This window comes from Hydractinia symbiolongicarpus, chromosome 14, assembly GCF_029227915.1.
Source record: "Hydractinia symbiolongicarpus strain clone_291-10 chromosome 14, HSymV2.1, whole genome shotgun sequence".
NCBI lineage: Eukaryota > Metazoa > Cnidaria > Hydrozoa > Anthoathecata > Hydractiniidae > Hydractinia > Hydractinia symbiolongicarpus.
Window position 1 is genome coordinate 15555001 of NC_079888.1, and position 20681 is coordinate 15575681.

Consider the following 20681-nt stretch of genomic DNA (forward strand, 5'->3'; position numbering starts at 1 on the left):
ATTGGGTGCCCAAATCAGGCCGTTAAAAATTTTGGACACTTTTGTAAACTTGCACCTAAATCAACATAAACAACCATACAGAATAAAAGGGAATCTGTGCAAAGATTTTTGTTTCACCATCGTTATATGCCATGTATATTATATTTAGGTTTCTACTACCCCTGACTCTATCAATAGTTTAATTCGTTATCAGACAAAAAATAAATTTTTATATGTAAAATACAAATAAAAAATATAAAATAATTGTCGATAATAAAATCAGTTCAAGTAGGTAAAAAATAATAATGTCCAATAATTTAATTTGTTATTTTTTGAATTGCTGATGTCAGCACTTTTTCAGTGATGTCATTGGAAGCTTGAAATTTGTCCAAAATATGACTATCAGCTTTAAAATTCAATAATTTACTCTAGTTCTAGATAGAAGAAATTTTATATATGTTTAAGGTTTCTGACAGTAAAATAAAAGTGATATATTTAACATATTTTCCTGTTTTTACATAATTTGCATAAACATCAAAAATTTAGATTTTTCCTGATTTATGGGTAAAATCTGAAAAGATATGGAAAATCGGAGTAATCACATGTGCAAAATTTACGTTGATAAGATAAAGTTGTGTTGTGAGTTTTATGTGCAGGATAATCTTACCGAAAGTTATATTTTCCTGACCATAAGGATTCCGTAGAAATTTAATGGGGAAGTTTCAGGTATTAACCAATACCTGAGGGCCTGAAGGTATTTGACCTAAAAAATTGGTATGGAGATGTCTTGTTGATAAAATAAAAATTCAGTATCATATTACCCTGCAGCATAACAAAAAAAGTTATTAAAAAGTAACTGTAGGGGAGATGGGGCAGAATCCCTCCTTGCCTCCAGAAAAGCATGTACCAAGATGTCAAATTTTTGAAGCCCTGAATGTTATCAAGCCTGACTTTTCCATGAACAATTATATCTTTTAAAAAATCTTTACAAAAGTATTAGTTCTCATATCAATAATGTTTTACTTTTGTCCTAAAAATATATGTTATTAATATTTCTTTATGATTTTAATAGGATAAAAGTGAATATTATACACAAAATTGCAAGTGCTTAATGACGTTGATGTTCTGCAAAATATGACCTCAGCATTGGTATGTATGAATTTTGACAGAATATTGATTATATATACCTTTATTCATATTATTTTTTCTAATCTTCAGTGCTAATTTCTGTATTTAATCTAAGTTTTATATTTCTATGGTATAGGTAGGCCTGACTCTGGCAGTGTACATTGTACAATTTGTTGGTGCTATTGTGTTTGATCTTTGTAATTTGTTGTTGAAAGTTACGAGTTATAATTTGTAATGATGACGTGAACAGGATTTGTAGTCAATAGCAGTCCCAACTGGTTGCTATGCATTTTTTGCAGTAAAGCTTTGTAATGTGCAGGGTTGATAAATTGTTGTACCTAATGCACTTTACAAAAATTGACCACATGTATATACCCTCCATAAAAATTTTTCTCAAGCATGTTGATGTACAATGTTTTTTTCTTAAAATATAAAATGGTAGTAGCTTATTTACTACTATACTTTTTACACATTTTGATTCTGAATTTTCTTTCTTTTTTTTACGTTAAAATGATTTTTGTTACTTCTTTTTCTATTTAAAAAATGATTTTGAATAATCTTTAGTTAATTTGTTTAGTTTCTTCTCTGTTAAATATGTTATAATATCCAACTTACCATCTGTGAGCCAAAGATACTAGCAGTGAATAGGAACAAGCAATTTTCTTAGCATTTTCTAGATAAAAAAAATATATACAACATATATTTCTTAGTTCTATCAACCCAATTCTTAACTACCTGATACAACAAAGTGTTTTTTAGGAACAGTAATACACAGAGATCTATATGCAACTATATCTCAGTACCTTATCAACTGGTATTTACATATGTTGTGAGGCGTTTTCGCACTTCCACTATGAAAATCAGCACTTTATGAGTTAAGATTTTTTGCACACAAGGTCTCTTGCATGCTAGATGAGTTAACATGCACGTTTGTCTAATGCTATTTTTACGCACATAAAGACGTACAGTTATTAACTCTTGCAGGACATTTATGCTTGCAACAAGTTAATTTAACTTTCACTGTTTTTTACTTAACATTCTATGTTACTTTATTATTTGCAAAATAAGCAAAATAAAGAACATCTTCTCTAGGCACAAGCTCATTTTAGGCGCTTTTTATATCATGGTTTTAATTATGGTATGCCAAAATTGTTGTGATGAAATAGTTTTGTGGCATGGTATATAGCAAACTCTTTCTATTTAAATGAATTTAAAATTGTTATACTTGCGTAAAATTTAATATTAAACTACATGCACCTTTCCTCTGTCCACACTATTAAAATGCCATCTGTGCAATTCACAAAGACCTCAATATATAGCACGCCTAAAATCTTCCTGAAAAAGCCTGTATATATTGTTACAAACATTTATCATAATCCTACTTTAGATTATTTCTTCAATCTCTTTGTTGTTACTGAACACACTGTTATTGAAACACTGACTGCTTGAAAATGTTATTGTTTTAGTTTTATAAAACCTATTTGACATGGGCTTTTTGGGGCCTTAAAAATATGGTGGGAGGAGGGATTAAGTGTCCACTGTCCATAACTTTGCTCTGCGTTCCTGATGACATAAAGCTTAGCACAATTGTAGTATAAGACAATAGGATTAAATTAGGGCATTTTTTTACTGACATCAGCATTTTTGTTTGCAACATCAGCAATTTAAAATCAAGGAAAATACCATTACCTATTGATTTGGCATTTGAGAAGATTCTGGACAACATGTTGGCATTCTATTTTATTTTCCTGTTAGTGATATATGGTTATCTTCCATTTTTTTCACTACTGCTAAAACCCCAAAAACAGACAAAACAGATATTTTATTAGAATCGGGAAAACCATGATAAATGGATATTAAAGAATATAAATACTTTGTAAAATTTTCCTAATATTAATAGCATTGTTTATTTTCAAGAGTTTACTTCAATGATTTTGAGTATAATACCAAATAGATTGTAATAAGTTGAAAATTTTCTACAAATCTGCCTATCATAATATTATAGTCATAAACATTTTCAGAAGATATCAAAATTTAAATTTGTTTCAGGACTGCATGTTTGAAAAGGGAAAGAAGGGACTGGAAGAGAAAGGGTTGTGAGTGAATGCAGCCAAACTAGAAGATGATTAGTAACATTAAAGCCAAGTGACTTTGCAGTTAAAAAGTGGGCTTGTGGAGTTTAAAGGAAATGGGTTGATAGTAACTCAGTTTTTTTGGTCAGACTTGAAAACAGTGGGTATAGGAAGTGCAGTGGAATTGCAGTAAGATTAAGGGCTAACATTCAGTTTGCATGCAAGAGTTGCCAAAATGAGATTACAGAAAGGTTGTGTTACTAGGATGTGTTGGGTAGAGAAGAAGAAGAAGTTTTACTTGCAGGAGAGGTTCTGCTTTGAAAATGTTTGGAGTTTGTCAATTGACTTAAGAGCTAGGGTGTATGAGGCCTGTGTAAGAAGTGTTATACGTAAGTGAGAAATGGGCAGTGAGGCAAGGCAATTTTGACTGTTTAGAAAGGAATGATATAAGAAGGTTAAGCGAATGTGTGAAAGACAAAAAGAAACAAACTAAGTAGCATTAAAGGCGTTGTCCACTTAAAAAGATTGGGTAAATTAAGCACATTTGAAAATAGTGGAGGAGGATAATTTAGTACAGGGTGGACCATTTTTGCTGGGTCCCAAAGACGTAAAGTTTATTTCTTTATATATTGAGACTATTAATTATTGAGAAGTCACTATACTTGCAAAAGTGTTTACCTACTGTATATCCTAATTTTTTTTAAATCCTAACATTGTTCTAACTCTTATATTTCTTTTATCAAAATACAAAAATCAGTTCTCCCACCAAAAGTTTTCTTTTTTAAAATAGTAGGAATGCTTTTACAGGATAAAATCCTGTACAAGACTTTTTCTTATTACAAATCCTAATTATATTATTTGTGTATGCTAAATAGCAAATTTTATATGCACTTTTACAATGATTATAAATATTATATATTGAGATTTCTGTCTAACACGTGGCTACAAGCGTTTAATAAGACTTTGCAACTTTATGCATGATTTTAATAAAAGATAAATGTAATAATCGCAATAATGACATACATATCAATCCTTGTAAATTATAAATTTGGAATATATTTTTATAAAAGAACGTTTTATGTACCTGCTTATATCTTGTCCATAGGAAGACCCGAGTTTGGAGCGACATTTTAAAGGACACAGAGATGCAGTGACATGTGTAGATTTCAATCCCAACATGAAGCAACTAGGTCTGATGTTTTTTTACTGTCATTTAATGTCAATTTGTAAAACTAGAACTTTCTATGTTACCACAGTTACCTGTGCCATGGTTATGGAATCTGGCGTTATCCGTCTATAACAAATCGAATTGGCCAAAGGTAACTTTTATGTGTGTGAAATGTGTCAATTTTATTTTTTTTAGTTAGTGGTTCAATGGATTCATCATTAATGGTGTTCCACTTTAAACCACACATGAGAGCCTACAGATTTGTTGGACATAAGGTTTGTTGTTGTTGTTGTTGTTGTTTTGATTGTTTACTGCTGAAATAATATTGAACATCTAAAACTAAGTGAATACATACTAGGTATTCTTAATTTAATTAATGTTTTTTTTGAAAAATACATTATTATGCCAGTGACCATGGCATGAAAATACTGAAACGTATAGATATGAAAGAAACGTTATTTTTTTCCCTTTATGGTCCAGCTTAAAGTTTTTTTTATACATAATTTAATCAATATAAGGACTCACTTTGCCTTCAAAGCAAACCTACTGTAAGTTGGAACGTTTTTATCTTAGCTAGATACTTTATTCTATTTATCTAGGAACTATTCTAGACATACTAGCTGGCCGACAATAGTTTTCCTATAGATTTTGGTCAGATGTCAAGTTGCGTTTTTAGACAATGTAGATCTGAAGTTCCTTAATTGTGGCTTTTATTCAACTAATTTTCGTAATTAATATAAGAACAGAAAAGAAGAAAAGAAATAAAGTTTTTAATAAAAAAAGTTCTTGAAAGTAAAGTGTTATGAGCTACATTCTATCCTTCAATATTTTTTACTATTAATTGTTTTTTCTTTTATCAGTTTTTTCCAGTTCTGTTTTAAGTAGCTATGCATCTGGTTTTAAAGTATATATATATTTTACGTTTTTGTCTTACTGGTAGGATGCTATAACGTCTGCTTCATTTTCTCCATCTGGACATTTGATTGCATCAGGATCCAGGGATAAAACAATTAGGCTGTGGGTACCAAGCGTGTGAGTAGATATAAGTATATGCTTTGTTCATACCAATGAAAATTCGGCATTAAAATTTCAGTTGATGAGGTATAACTCGTGTAGTCTTTGCTGAATATTTATTATAATTAATTTGTTTGATGTCATTTTTATCTTCATAGTAAAGGAGAAAGTACTGTATTTAAAGGACACACATCAACAATCCGAAGTGTTGACTTCTCAAGAGATGGACTTTCCCTTTTGACATCATCTGATGATAAAACAATAAAGGTTTGCATTACATCTTTTATTTATTTATAATAAGAATTTAAACCTTGAATTAATGTTTGACACACAATTTTGAATTTTTGAGTCATTCCTAAAAGATAACTGGTTAAAATGTTTATTGTTATGTAAGTGTTTGTAAGGTTTATTGGTAGCAAAATGCTCTATGAAGTGCACCAGGTGCTTAAAATTGTGTTATGTTGTAGTTTCCTTTTTAAGAAACTATAATGGTCGTAAAATATAGAAACAGAAGTATGTAACAGGTATAAATAACATGTCTCTAAGCGTAAATGTTTATGGTCAACTTTCCTATATGTCAATAAAATAATGGCGAACTGCAGTAAACAAAAGATAGTATAAACATTTTGACATACATTTTGACATGCATTTTGACAAATATTTTAAAATGTCTCAAAAAGAAAGTTGTTGTTTCCAATCTAATTTATAATACTTAAAAATAATACTTAAAAACACCTTTTTTTGGCTCCAGTAATATATTCAAATAACTTCCCCTGGGTGCTTATAAAAAATGCAAAAGAGGCTAGGTGTATTTGAGAGGTGTGCTTTTGCGAAAGTACGCGCTTAATTGAGAATTTATATAATAAGGTTAATTTTAGGGTTTCTGTTTTTAGTATGCAGTATCTGTCTTTTTAGTTATGGACTGTTCACAGGCAAAAGTTTCAATTCTCACTGACTGGTCATATGAATTGGGTACGCTGTGCAAGGTGAATCTATTATTCAAATATAAATATTTTAAAACATTCTCTGCTATGATTATCTAAAATATCCAGGGAGATTTTGTGTTTTGTAGAGAAAAAAGGACAAACAAAAAAGCTATTTTTATGTAGTTTATAAGACTTTTTTATTAAAAGTGTTAAAGGAATCACAAGGCTGTGGAAAATTAACTTATTCTGCCCAGAGTTGGTCTGTTCGATGTCATAAGACAGCTTATAGTCCATCTACTTAATAAACCTTAAATTATTTTCTTATTCATTTATGAGATTCGCAAAATATGCTGCTTTTGAACCAATCTGTGTTTTTCTATCATGTAATATATGTTAACATGTAGTATCTATATTATAACACCTGTATGCGTCTGTCTGTCACACAAAATGGTATTGCAAGTAGTGAAAGGCGGTATAAAAAGGCGGACAAACCTGTAAATTTTTCCACTGGCCACCGATTAGTATTATTACTTCAGATGTGAATCATTAAAAATTGGTAACTGGGCTTCTATTGTTTTTATTTTCTGCCACATTTGCACCATTATTGATAACTTTTAATCTTTCTTTATATATTTGCTTAATTTCAGGTTTTCGCCTGATGGTCGACTCATAGTTTCAGCCAGTGATGATAAAACGATCAAACTATGGGATCGAACGTCAAAAGAATGCACACATACATTTTATGAGTATGGAGGGTGAGTTGTTTCCACCGTGCTTGTTGTACTGTGTATAATTTGATACATCATCTTTTACCTGTGTTGATCCTTTTTTTAATTTTTCCTCAACATAATATCAGTATAGTCATTAAGGGCATTTTGTATATTCTCGTTTGCTATCTAACCAGGTATAAAAAAAAGATTGTTGTCTTGAAAGTGCTTTATATCTTAGTAAAAAATTAGCAGGTAATGAAAGGATCAATTTGCACTAATTTCAGTGATGTGGCAAACTGGGGAGAGGGTGGTATGGGTTGGGTGTATTTTAAATAAATAGTTTTTAAATAAGAACATAAAAAGAACAATATCGTTTCATCAGTCTCCCATTTAACACTTTTTGTTTTTCTCCACCTTGTTGTTGGCATAACATTGCTTAGGGCTTCAGTTTGATTACTTTTTAGCATTTTGGGTCAATTACCTTGAAAAATGTCTTTTATATAAAGTCCTCTTGCAGAGACCTCTAAGCAAACTTATTACTTTTTACGCAACGCTTATCACACAGACATTTTGTAGGCAAAATAGGAATTGGCCAACGATATATCTTAATCACATTTGGCCCGAAATTGATCGCTAGTAAATTTACGATTTGATTTGCTGATTGGAATAGTGGTCAGCTAACTCATTCCATTGAAGGAGCATCACTGAATATGACTTGCAACTCAGCAAGGTTTTTTATTCGTGAAACAGTTCCTTGTGCCTTTGTATTGAAGATTTTATTTTTTATTCATTGGATCACAAAATGTGCTGGTTGATAGAATTTTTAGTGAGTTTAGCAGTAACGTCTCTGGAGTCATGACACGTCTGTGGAAATTTCTGTCAAGGTTTTCAAATGGTTGCGTTTAAAAGCTTGCATTCAGCAGCAGAACAAGCGTGTCCACTCTTGCTTAGCGCTGCTTTAATTGGCTGAACTTAGTTTTCTATATTCTTTATCGTCTGCAACGTGTAGTTAAATGTGATGGAAGCCAGTAATATAAATAGAATATGCTACTTGTAGGTGAATTTCTGCTGTTCTGGAGTATTTTCAGAAACAAAAAAAATATGGATAATGATACCTTATCATCTTATCAACATTTCACATTCTCCTTTTTACTTTTTCTATAAATCCCTATGGTAATATTTTGCATGAAAACCATGATTGACCTTTGCAGAAAAATAAAATTTGGGACCACCAACCACACCCCCTCACTTCCCCATTAAAATTATAACTGAATTTTGGCTGGGTCATAAACTTTTTCAACAGTTTATAGTCGCATCACCGAGATTGGACATAAACTTCATTTTAACTTTTTTAAATATGTCAGACCAAACTATATTTCTTTGTTTTGATTCTAGATTTGTCAACCATGTTGATTTTCATCCAAGTGGGACATGTATTGCTGCTGGTGGAAGTGATAATACTGTCAAGGTATAAATTTTTGTCAACAGATTGACTTAGATGCATTTCACTTTTCTGCCAAAGATATCACCTCTGGGTAGATGTAACTTTACGAAATTATCTCGGTTTCTTGAGTTTTAAATTTCTAATGTTCACTAACTTTTGAAACTACTTTACTGTAACTACAAGGTGTTTATCATTTCACTATAATTACGCAGGTGATGGATGATTACTTTTAACTTTGTGGAAACCAAAAAATCTTTGAGTTTTTTTAAAATTTTTCTGATAAAGATTTTCGAAAAATTGAAAGCTCCATCACGTTTAACAAATATTTAAGATTTATGCTATAAATGTACCAGGCTGTATAAACCTAAGGTGTTCAATTTTTTTATTGTGAAAATGGTTATTTGGATGTATGCGAATAGTCTGAGAACCAGAAACAGTTCAGATTAGTCAAAAAGCAAGCTACAACCCTGGAAATAATGTATCGAAAATTGTCTGTTTCTCAGCTCTTTCGTACAAACACCATTTCTTAGCCAGTGCCTCTGCAGTCGGTAGGCTGCAAAAGTGCTACTTTTGCAGTGGTGAAGGCTGTGTGACTTACATCGAGATTGTGCCAGCTGGACCTTTCACAAAGCCTGTATTATAGAACAATCCACTCCGCCTCTAGGAAAAGTTCAAGATATGGTGGAATTGGGACGTACCGACATCGGTAAAAATTAGCACCCTTTAAGATTTTCACCCTAAAATTCCTAAGATCCTAAGTTTCAAGTCTGTTGTGAACATTGACAAGTGAACATTGACAAGTTGGCAGTGCATGTTACGTAGATAGAGACGACATTCTTAATTGCTTGTGGTTTTGATCTTTGACATTTCTCCCCTTTTTGCCAATGTATAATGTTCGGGGTTGCAGCTATGCATGGCTTGAAAGTTGGTTGAGAAACTGAAAAAAAAAAGGGAGGATAATTAGGCAAAAAAGTGCAGAGATTTGATAATTCCTGTAACAAAGCCCAGAGGTAAACTAAGAAAGATTTGACAAGAGATAAGTGCAGATTTTCTGCAGAGAAATTTTAGCACAGAACAGTCGAGAATAATAACGATATTGATTACATATGTTACTTTGTTTAGGTTTGGGATATCCGAATGAATAAACTGTTGCAGCACTATCAAGGTTTGTGCTCCTAAAAATTTTACCAAAAAAACTGGTTTGATTTTTGCAATATATTTGAAAAAAGAGGTTACTAAGAAAGTTACAACAAAAAGGCCATTTTGACAAGTACACAGTGAACGTGCGTGTTGCACGAGGAGTTAGTCAAGTCGGTCAATGGTGAATCTAAACAACTTTGGTATGCCTCGCATTATCAAGCCCATTCTCTTGAAGATGTTTTTGTACATGGGATAGTTTGTTGTAGAGAGTTTTAATACAAATGAAATGTTTTTGTTTAGTGTCATATTTGTCCTCTCTTAATAAGCCGCCATTCATAAAATTAAAGTTGTTCAAAATCTTTTCTTTTTATGTTGCAAGCTATAGTTTATCAGATATCATGATCTATATTTTTATTAGTGCATGGTGGAGCTGTAAATTCTTTATCGTTTCATCCCAGCGGTAATTACCTGGTAACTGCATCAGCTGATACCACGCTGAAGGTAAAATTCCTTCATGTTACTGTATCCTATATTTTACTTTTCTTTAATATTTGAATATTTCTTTTCACAGACCTTTGTATTGACTATATGCATTTTAAGATGCATGTTAGTTTAACTGACACAAACTTAGGTATTGAAGAGATTATCACAGTGACTTTTGCAGCAACTATGATGGAGAACTAGCAGAAATTATGTACAATAATTCACTGAACCAAATTGTTTATACTGGTTTTCCTCTGAATCTCTATGCAATACCTGACTTTACCAGCTTTTCCATGAAACACATTATTTATCCTTAACAAAGCATATAAAAAATAATTTAAATATCTTTTTTCTTATGAAGATTTTAGATTTGATGGAAGGACGGTTGTTTTACACTCTTCATGGACATCAGGTAGGAAAGAGTTTTCTAAATGGCTGTTTAAAAAAGCTAATAATTGGAATAATTTGGTTTGCAAATGGAAGAGTTCTGACGCTTCTACACACGAAGAAATAATTTCACCTTGTTCTTAATTAGAAAGTAATAGTTAACTAGTATTATTACAGATGATGTATGTTGAATCTTTTTATGTTAAAGAGCCATATTTAGTCTTACATACTGGGTGTCAAAATGACTAAAAAATATTTCGAAGGGAGTAAAAGTTATTAGCTCTCGAAGTTGATTTACATATAAAAAATGGTTGCTAAATGGTTGTTAATACCACCTCTTAAACAGAGGTGGTATTAACAGCTTTTTTTACTAAAACTTGAAAACGCCATTTAACGTCTTTTGTGTAGAGTGCTGCAACTTGTGTGAAGTTCTCACGAAATGGAGAATTTTTTGCGTCTGGTAGTGCTGATGAGCAGGTAACGTTTTTTCTGTTATTCAAGAAAATAGTCATTTTAATGTTTCGTTAGAATGTAAGAAATTATTATAGCTTCACTTGATGAGTCGAACACCAGTCCTAATTGATATTTATTGTGTTTCTCTTCAGGTTATGGTTTGGAAGACAAACTTTGATTCAATCGACTACACCGAAGGTATGTTTTATGTTAGATGTTGACACGTTTTCATTCTGCTTTATTTCTTTTCTTTTGCTTTATTTTCGGAGAAAAAAAACGTGTAACCAGTTGTATATGTGTGCTAAAAGAGCGTGAACCAATGCGTACTTCAACTAGAAAACAAAACAAAAATATTTTCGGAGAAAAAAACGTGTAACCAGTTGTATATGTGTGCTAAAAGAGCGTGAACCAATTCGTAATATTCTGGCGATAGTTCTAATATATTCTTCTGTGGGTATTAAATTACTATCCCTATCCAACATTATTTTATAATACTTTCATTTCTTAGACGCCTTATTTAGAATAACTGAATACCAAACTTTAAATCATTGTAGCCCATATTGAACCTATTTATCCCTTTCTTGATCTCTACTCATCTTAGACTGCATTAACTTTGTATAACTGTATAAAAATGAGATGTGCACGAAATTGAAAATCATGAAAGTGAAAATTTAAATAAAAAAGACCGTTAAGATTTTAAATTTTAGCTACCTTTGCTGGTATAGCTTTGTTAATAATTCAAAATAGTGGAAGGTGTATCTATTTTTCTTTTAGTTCTTCGTTCACACAAGAAGAAAGTAGCGTCCCCATCAGCTTCACATGTGCATGACCCACCACCAAGAACCCCACCCAAATCATCACCAACAAGGACGCGAGATGTATGTGTTTGTTGTGTTAATAGAAAATCCACAGAATGTCAGAGGTGGTCTTTATGCAGACACTCAATATATAGAGAAAATTAGGTTGAATTTCGCAAAAGAATTATATAGGAAAATTTATTGACCAATTTGTATTTACAATTTGTGCATGTTTCGTGATTTATCTGTGGCTTTCACTTGCTATTTATATGTTAGTTACATAAAAGTATGTGTATGAACTACCATAAGCTTAAATTTGGTCAAGTTTTTATATTTTTTGTTTCGTGAGCAGTTTCTCTTTTTCTACTTTATGTCTCTATAACCAGTATGCCGTGAGATTTAGTTGTAATTACTGATGTTTGAAATGCTAATGCAATATTTTTTTCAAATAAGCATATTTTGAGCCTGATTATGTGTTTTTCATAAGCATATTCCAATAAATCTTTTTACCATTAAGCGTAACCTAGGCATATTTTTCATAAGCATCCTTAGGCCTCATTTTAAATTTCAATTGTTTATATAAAAAAGGAAAATCTGTCTTGGTTATTACTGCTTTCTCTTCTTTTCCTGCCAGATAAATGCATTTACTCAGCCGTCTGATATGGACTCTAAAGATACTGACGTGATGAATGTTGGACCAGCACTTTTCTCCATTCCACAGGTAAAAGTTGTCTCTTTACTTCCAGCCTTCCAAACTTCATATGTATGAAACCCACTGCGAGTAAGTCACATAATGCAAATCTTGGTTCAAGTGACAGATAAATCACATACAAGCTTTTATATCAACAACACAAAATTTTTAGCATAGGTTTCTCTCTTTTGCAGGCTTATATTTTGCTTACTCGTGCTTGTTAACTGTATACTTGGAAAGGTATAATTTGCTTGCATAATTTGCTTGTAATCATGTATTTTGTATAAGATTTTCATGCCTCATCTTTAACAATATTTGTCTGGGAAAGTATTGTTCCTTTTATCATTATTGTTTTTCTCTTTTTCTGTTATTTTGAGAGAAATTAAAAAAAATGTGTTTTAACTGTTGTATCTCGAGTAGAGACAGTGAAAGATTTCTTAAAAACATTTAAAATTAAATTAAATTATATTCTTTGGTTTAATTCTAATTGTGTGTAAGAGAAGATCAATTCTCAAAAAGGGACTGAAAAAATATTTTGCTAAAGCGAAAGTTCCAGATAACGGAGTTAGTGATATAGAACGTAATTTGCCTACAACAGATTGCAATGACTGAAGGGACCGGGAAAAAAAGTTCGAGATAGCGAAAGTTAACGGGTAATCGAGATATCAAGTGTCGACTGTAATATTGTTCCGAAAGTTTATTCTGTGAAAACACTTTTATACAATGAGATTCAATTTTGTTTTTGTTTTGCTAATCTAAAGTGTTCTGTGAAATTCTAGCGAACAACTAACGGAATGAAAGCCCACAGAAACAAAGTAAGAAAGCACAGTAAGACTGTGATCTTGCCAGCAGCAACTGCGAATAGGAAGTCAATTTGACTTGTTTTTTTTTAGAGACAGATGTGTTTAAAAACAGGACACAGCAATTTTCTCTATTGTAGCATCTGTGTATCTATGGCAACAAAGTAGTATTTGTTTGTCCATCATATTTTTTTTTCTATGGGTATGTTGCCAATAGTAATTAGAAAAAATAAAAAAATGATTTTTTTTCACAAATGAGTGAAATTAAAATTTTTCGCGATAAATTAATTCGGCGTGTGTGCCTATCAACTTTAAATGTCTAGCTTTTCATGCTGCTATTCATGCATCAAAAGAATCTTCCTTTCTTTAGCCACATGGAAGAGACTATTCTAATTTAATAAGTGTTGATGCTGAAGAACCCGTAATTGCTCATCCCACCACAACACCTCTTGAACGACGTGATATTCCACCACAATTAGCAGAAACTTTAGAGCACATAGTTGGCCAACTAGATGTTATAACGCAGGTAGTGTTATTTTTGTTCCTGTGTTGTAAATATTGTTGTTGTTGTGGCTGTTGTCGTCATCATGGTCGTGGCTGGGGGTAGGGTTGCTTACTCTGTTGTTGTTGTTGCTATCGTTGTGCATGCTGTTGTAGTTGTTGTCGTCTTTGTGCGTGTTGTTGTTGTTGTTGTTTACTCTGGTGCAGTTGGTATTGTTGTCGTTGTGCGTGCTGCAGTTGTTATTGTTGTCGTTGTGCGTGCTGCAGTTGGTATTGTTGTCGCTGTGCGTGCTGCAGTTGGTATTGTTGTTGCTGTGCCTGCTGCAGTTGTTATTGTTGTCGTTGTGCGTGCTGCAGTTGGTATTGTTGTCGCTGTGCGTGCTGCAGTTGGTATTGTTGTTGCTGTGCGTGCTGCAGTTGTTATTGTTGTCGTTGTGCGTGCTGCAGTTGGTATTGTTGTCGCTGTGCGTGCTGCAGTTGGTATTGTTGTCGCTGTGCGTGCTGCAGTTGTTATTGTTGTCGTTGTGCGTGCTGCAGTTGGTATTGTTGTCGCTGTGCGTGCTGTTGTTATTGTTGTCGTCGTTGTGCGTGCTGTTGTTATTGTTGTTGTCGTTGTGGGTGCTGTTATGTTATTTGTTGTTTGATCTAATGTATTGTTATTTTTTTGTCGCTGTGCGTGCTGTTGTTTTGTTTGTTGTTTACTTATGAAAAGTATTACTATCTACTTTAGACTGTTTCCATATTGGAGCAACGACTGACAATGTGCGAAAACAAGCTGAGGGAATGCTTAGATAACCAACAGAAAGTTTCTCTACAAATTAAGCCTAGCTAGCAGAAGGTCCCTTTCCAAATAAACCAATCTAGCGGCTGTTCGACTTGGTAGAATAAATATATATTTTTATTTGAAGCGTCAGTTTTGTGAGTGCATTTGTTTATCAATTGTCGTATGTGTGACGTAAACACTTGCTGTTGTACGAAGTATGCAAAGTATTGAAAAATGTTTAATATTTTTAACATCTTACTTTTTGAACAACACCAGGAGTGAAAAAAGCTTAGGAAACGAGCAGGTAGTTCTTTTCATTTTCGACATGCCATTAAAATATAAGTGTTGCAAAGTGTTATAAAATATTTTATCAGAATGTCAACAATTAAAATCAGGCTGGGATATACTCAACTTTAGAATATTTGAACGTCAATAAATCTTGTTATTATCTATAATGCTCAAACATGCACTGATTTTACAAGATATATTTCACTCAATGTATGTCTCGCTACATAAGAAATTTATCAAGGCTATGCTTGTAATATGCTTAAAAAAATCTCAAATCTGAGCCTGAATATGCTAAATGTCTTCATAGGAAAAAATATATTTATAGTGAAGATTTTCTTGATAAAACAGAAAAGTAAATTTAAGCCTACGAATGCTTATAAATGTCATGCTTAAGAAAAGCATGTAGTTGCTTCGTTTTTTCTAAGCTTAATTTACTGATAAACATTGTGTGTGTTCGCCCAATGTCAACATGCTTGGACGGTTAGACAATACCAACATTTAAGCTCACCACTTTACATCAATGTTGCTAAGTCGTTAAAAAGAGAACTTCTTTGGGTTTAGAGACAGCGTTCGTGAACAGTTCATTCATATCTGTTATATTATGGTGTTTAATTTGATCGCAATTTAAATATTATATTATTATTATCGAAAGTGTTGTTTGAGCAAAATTAACCTTTCCTTAATTTTGCTTTTGCGATGGTGCTCAAAAAAGAGTGATGCATTACAGAAGAATTGTAGTGCTTGATGAAACTAAAAAAGATATATACAGAACTCTTATTTTAACCTCGTTTCTATGTTTTTATATACCCGGGTAAAAAAGAGACATACCCATGGGAACAGGGTTGTGAAAGTTCCATGAAACAGCATTCCAAGGGAAAATGAAGGAAAGGCTTTTCGTAGCTCAGTTTTCATTGTATATATTTTTAACACATCGGAATATTTAAATTTATTTGACTTGTGTGTTGTCTTTTCCAAGCTTTTGTACCAGATCGAACAATTTGTATAGGACTAACTAGGTGACGCGGTGTTAAACGTTTAATCTTGAAACACTTCGTAGAAACACCAAGGCGTGCCATAAGGAAAAAAATATAAAAAAAAGCAAAAAAATAACGTCGTGGCCAAGGAGTGCTAGTATATAGCCAGCAACCTCGTCTTGTATAAATGTCTAACAAGACCTGGGGACCAGGTTGTATAGTTAGTTCACATCTTATCCTGCTTGTTAGCTTCATAATTTATTCTCATTTATTTTCAAATTCAATATTTAATTTCGTACATATTGATAGGTGAATTTGTTCGCTCTTCCCGTGCTCCGAAACGAAAAACATATCATCCAGGAATCTAAAAATAGATAGTGATGAGGTCAGAAAACTCATTGAGAATGTTTTTGTTCTTTAAATAAACCGAGAAATAATGATGCATATGGTAGTTCCTCAGGTATCATTAAGGAACTGAAAATATTTGTTCTCCAATACTAATTAGAACAACGCGTCTATGTCTATCACTTGTAAGTTTGGTGTATTCTCCCGACCGGCAAATGTCACGTCATACTTTTAAACCAATTACAGGTCCGTATTTTCCAGCGTAGCCAATATCCTTTGAGGGAAAACACGCCGTTTACGCAGTCACCTCTTCATAAATAGGGGGTGAATTTTTTACAGAATCTTTGTTTCTTAACTTCAAACCTGTCATATTGTGTAGTTTTACGTGAGTTCTGCTAGTTTAGCTTTACTTTAATTTAGATGCTTGTGTAGTTCTTGTTTAATCAAAACTTCTCCTGTGAGAATTTGACCACGAAACGTCAGTTTTTACCTCAACTGAAAGTTGTACCACGTGACATTCCGACGGAAGAATAGTTTGGTAATTCATGATTGAATAATTTCATGTATATATAAAATAATATAAAATATATAATAATATGTCCTTCAAATTCTGACCCTTCTAATACATAATTAAACCCTTTTCACACTTGTACTTCAAGGACTTATCTCATTTTCAGGGTATTATATGCATAAGTTTTCGAAGTTCGCAATTTAATAATTAATTTCATATTCTTTGATGCAGACGCTTTTTTATAAGAAACCAGTTTTGGCTACTGACGCTAAAGTTTCTTATTGATTTTGAGGCTAAAAGTTTCTTAATAGTTTCTTAAGTTAGTAGGTCATTAACCCTGTACAGGACATCCAACCAAGCTTTGTTTAAAGTTCAAATAATTTTGTTTGTACATAAGTGATATATACTTGTGCTGTGTTAGTAGTGTATGAGCATTACTTTCTGATAATCATATCGCTTTTGGAAATGAAGGGTTGTTTTTTTCTTAATAGTTCCAGTTTTGTCTGCTATTTGATCAATTAAAAAAAGTGCAAAGAGCTCACTGTAATAGTTCATAGTCTATAGGAGCATGAGAAACTGAACTAAGCTAAGTTGCTTAATTTTCTCAAAGTTTAGGCCTCAGGTTTCTTATAAGCGTGTTTCTTATAAATAATAGCGTGTTTGAAGTCGTAGTACTTCAACAATGCCGTACGGAGACGTTATTAAGTCAAAAAACAAAATATTTAGGCCAACCTACTTATCTATCAGCAAAAAAGAACAGCGTGGACTGAACCGTTCTTAATCCCAGACATCTTTTTTGCTTTCTAGATATGCGTGCGGGCACAAAAAAAGTTCACGCAGTCGCATAATAATAGTCGCATAGTCGAAAAAGGGACCCTGGGTACAAGATTATGAACCAAATAACCCCTTTCTAGCGCGTCATTGTTTGTTTATGGTATGACATCGATTCTTGTATCTCAAAAGCTTTGCACATAACTTTGATAAAAAGCATAATGGCAGACATGCTAAGAATGGTATCTATCACGAACAAATTCTGTTGACGGCACAGAGTTTGGTATATAGTTGGTGAAATTTGCCTGAAAAATATATTTCGCACAACTTCGTTTACTTTAAGAATTGTGTGTCTTTATCACCAATTCAATAAGAATGAAAGCCCTGTTTCGCCAAAATTTATAATGCAGGAGCTATCATAAAAATACAGCAAATTTTTTGAAAAGACGCCCGAACCCGCCCTTTTACCTATTATATATATGCATTGCGGGCGTTTGCAAGTGATTGTCACCCATGTGTAATTCATGGTCATCTTGTCTTTCAAACACTTGGATCATCTTTCACCTCAAACTCAAACATTAAATGAAACACTTTTGGGTCCTCCCCTTCTTCTTGCAGTGGCTATTCATACTGGACCGTACTTTAATATATTTCTTCTATTCGTACGTGACTCTCACGTACTTTGTTATTTTCCTTCTATTGTATTCGATCTTGCCATTCTATTTTATTCGACTTAAGCAAACTTGTTTCCAGAACATTTGTTCATATATGACCGTAAAATGATTTTGGGGGATTAAAAGAAATTTAGAGAATTTCACAGAATGTAATTGTGTGCGACGGCAACGCATTTGCTACCATTGATTCTATGGAACAGATGAATATGTAAATGTATTTATTGTTACAATGTTACTCCGCTATGGTGCAAAATCATAGCGGCTTTGAACAGAATACCTTTTGCCTGTCTTTGTCCAAGTTTAGGCAACTTCAATTTCACTACAATATATCAATTAAAAAATTATAATTTTTGTAATGTACACGTATCTGAGTTGTGTATTAATTATATAGTATTGAGTATATTAGGAATTGTAAATACATACAAATACCGAAGATTACTCCACAGAGCAGGATACCGAATATGACTCCACTTACTAATTGTATAACTCCACTCGCTAATTGCATAACTCCACTCGCTAATTGCATAACTCCACTCGCTAATTGCATAACTCCACTCGCTAATTGTATAACTCCACTCGCTTATTGTATAACTCCACTCGCTAATTGTATAACTCCACTCGCTAATTGCATAACTCCACTCGCTAATTGTATAACTCCACTCGCTAATTGTATAACTCCACTCCCTAATTGTATAACTCCACTCGCTAATTGTATAACTCCACTCACTAATTGTATAACTCCACTCGCTAATTGTATAACTCCACTCACTAATTGTATAACTCCACTCGCTAATTGTATAACTCCACTCACTAATTGCATAACTCCACTCGCTAATTGTATAACTCCACTCGCTAATTGTATAACTCCACTCACTAATTGTATAACTCCACTCACTAATTGTATAACTCCACTCACTAATTGTATAACTCCACTCGCTAATTGTATAACTCCACTCCCTAATTGTATAACTCCACTCACTAATTGTATATCTTCACTCACTAATTGTATGACTCCACTCACTAATTGTATAACTCCACTCACTAATTGTATAACTCCACTCACTAATTGTATAACTCCACTCGCTACTTGTATAATTGCATAACTCCACTCACTAATTGTATAACTCCACTCACTAATTGTATAACTCCACTCACTAATTGTATAACTCCACTCACTAATTGTATAACTCCACTCACTAATTGTATAACTCCACTCACTAATTGTATAACTCCACTCACTAATTGTATAACTCCACTCACTAATTGTATATCTTCACTCACTAATTGTATGACTCCACTCACTAATTGTATAACTCCACTAGCTAATTGGATGACTCCACTCGCTAATTGTATAACTCCACTCACTAATTGTATAACTCCACTCACTAATTGTATAACTCTACTCACTAATTGTATAACTCCACTCACTAATTGTATAACTCCACTCACTAATTGTATAACTCCACTCACTAATTGTATATCTTCACTCACTAATTGTATGACTCCACTCACTAATTGTATAACTCCACTAGCTAATTGGATGACTCCACTCACTAATTGCATAACTCCACTCACTAATTGCATAACTCCACTCGCTAATTGTATAACTCCACTCACTAATTGTATAACTCCACTCCCTAATTGTATAACTCCACTCACTAATTGTATAACTCCACTCACTAATTGTATAACTCCACTCACTAATTGTATAACTCCACTCACTAATTGTATAACTCCACTCACTAATTGTATAACTCCACTCACTAATTGTATAACTCCACTCGCTAATTGTATAACTCCACTAGCTAATTGTATAACTCCACTCACTAATTGTAAAACCCAACTCGCTAATTGTATAACTCTACTCGCTAATTGTATAACGAACTTGTTGTTATAGTTCACTCTGGTCATCTACCAATACAGGGGTTTTTTTATTCGTAATTTGTGGTTTGTGTTTTGTAAACAAAACTAACTGAATAATGAGTGTCAGTTGATTGCTACCATCATCAGAGTTTTCAGCCCAGTCCTAGCACGAACTAATCACTAACTCTCCGTGGTAATGGCCCATACATGGTTTAAATATTTTCATTAGTAAATAAAGCAAACCCAAATGATCGTTGTGACTCATGATGCGTGATAGATACAGATTACATATTGCTTGATTAGATCCCGAGTAAAAAGAGTGTTCAGAAGCCGTTCAAATATAAAAAGCCTAAAAAGTCCTTGGACGAGGTTGATGGCGCACTGTGTGGGCCGTTGTATGCTGCAAGGAGTTGTCTGGCAGAGCGCGGACCCTAATTGGGTCTGCATAGCTCGAAGTAACCATTAAATACTCCAGGACATCCCATCGAAGCCTCCTGAAAATAAAAGATAGGGTGTATCCTTCGAAATTTGTGATGTAGCTATGATTAGGCATGTAAAATATGCACATCATCTACACGCGTTATTGCAATTCACACAAATTCAATTTCTCTTACAAAAGCGAGTGTTTGCCCACAGCCAGAAGACCCTGCGTAGTGAATGAATCTCTGTTATAATAGCCTTATTCCGTCTTTCTGTCTCTGCGCGGACCCCCGCTGAGTTAGAAAATGATGTTGCGGAAACACGAATACCAAATGCAATATATTTTTATCCACTTTGTTGCGACGGGTAAATTGAAAGG

The 20681-nt window shown here is 33.1% G+C and overlaps 1 protein-coding gene across 1 annotated transcript; it reads left to right on the forward strand.

Moving 5' to 3' along the window:
- Nucleotides 1–1031: 1031 nt before the first annotated feature.
- LOC130625577 (POC1 centriolar protein homolog A-like) lies at nucleotides 1032–15698 on the forward strand. The gene is made up of 17 exons (XM_057440683.1): nucleotides 1032–1128; nucleotides 4285–4369; nucleotides 4543–4622; nucleotides 5288–5379; nucleotides 5520–5628; nucleotides 6277–6347; nucleotides 6935–7042; nucleotides 8393–8465; nucleotides 9564–9606; nucleotides 10000–10082; nucleotides 10426–10476; nucleotides 10860–10928; nucleotides 11057–11102; nucleotides 11679–11782; nucleotides 12336–12422; nucleotides 13563–13718; nucleotides 14424–15698. The coding sequence occupies exons 1-17, from the start codon at nucleotides 1114–1116 to the stop codon at nucleotides 14523–14525; spliced, it is 1374 nt and encodes a 457-aa protein (XP_057296666.1). The 5' UTR covers nucleotides 1032–1113; the 3' UTR covers nucleotides 14526–15698.
- Nucleotides 15699–20681: the final 4983 nt, after the last annotated feature.

Bases quoted from the DNA above. Each gene is read 5' to 3' on its own strand.
- LOC130625577 (XM_057440683.1), top strand. The intron at 4,370-4,542 runs GTCTGATGTTTT...TATTTTTTTTAG, and splicing joins TCCCAACATGAAGCAACTAG to TTAGTGGTTCAATGGATTCA. The intron at 6,348-6,934 runs GTGAATCTATTA...GCTTAATTTCAG, and splicing joins AATTGGGTACGCTGTGCAAG to GTTTTCGCCTGATGGTCGAC.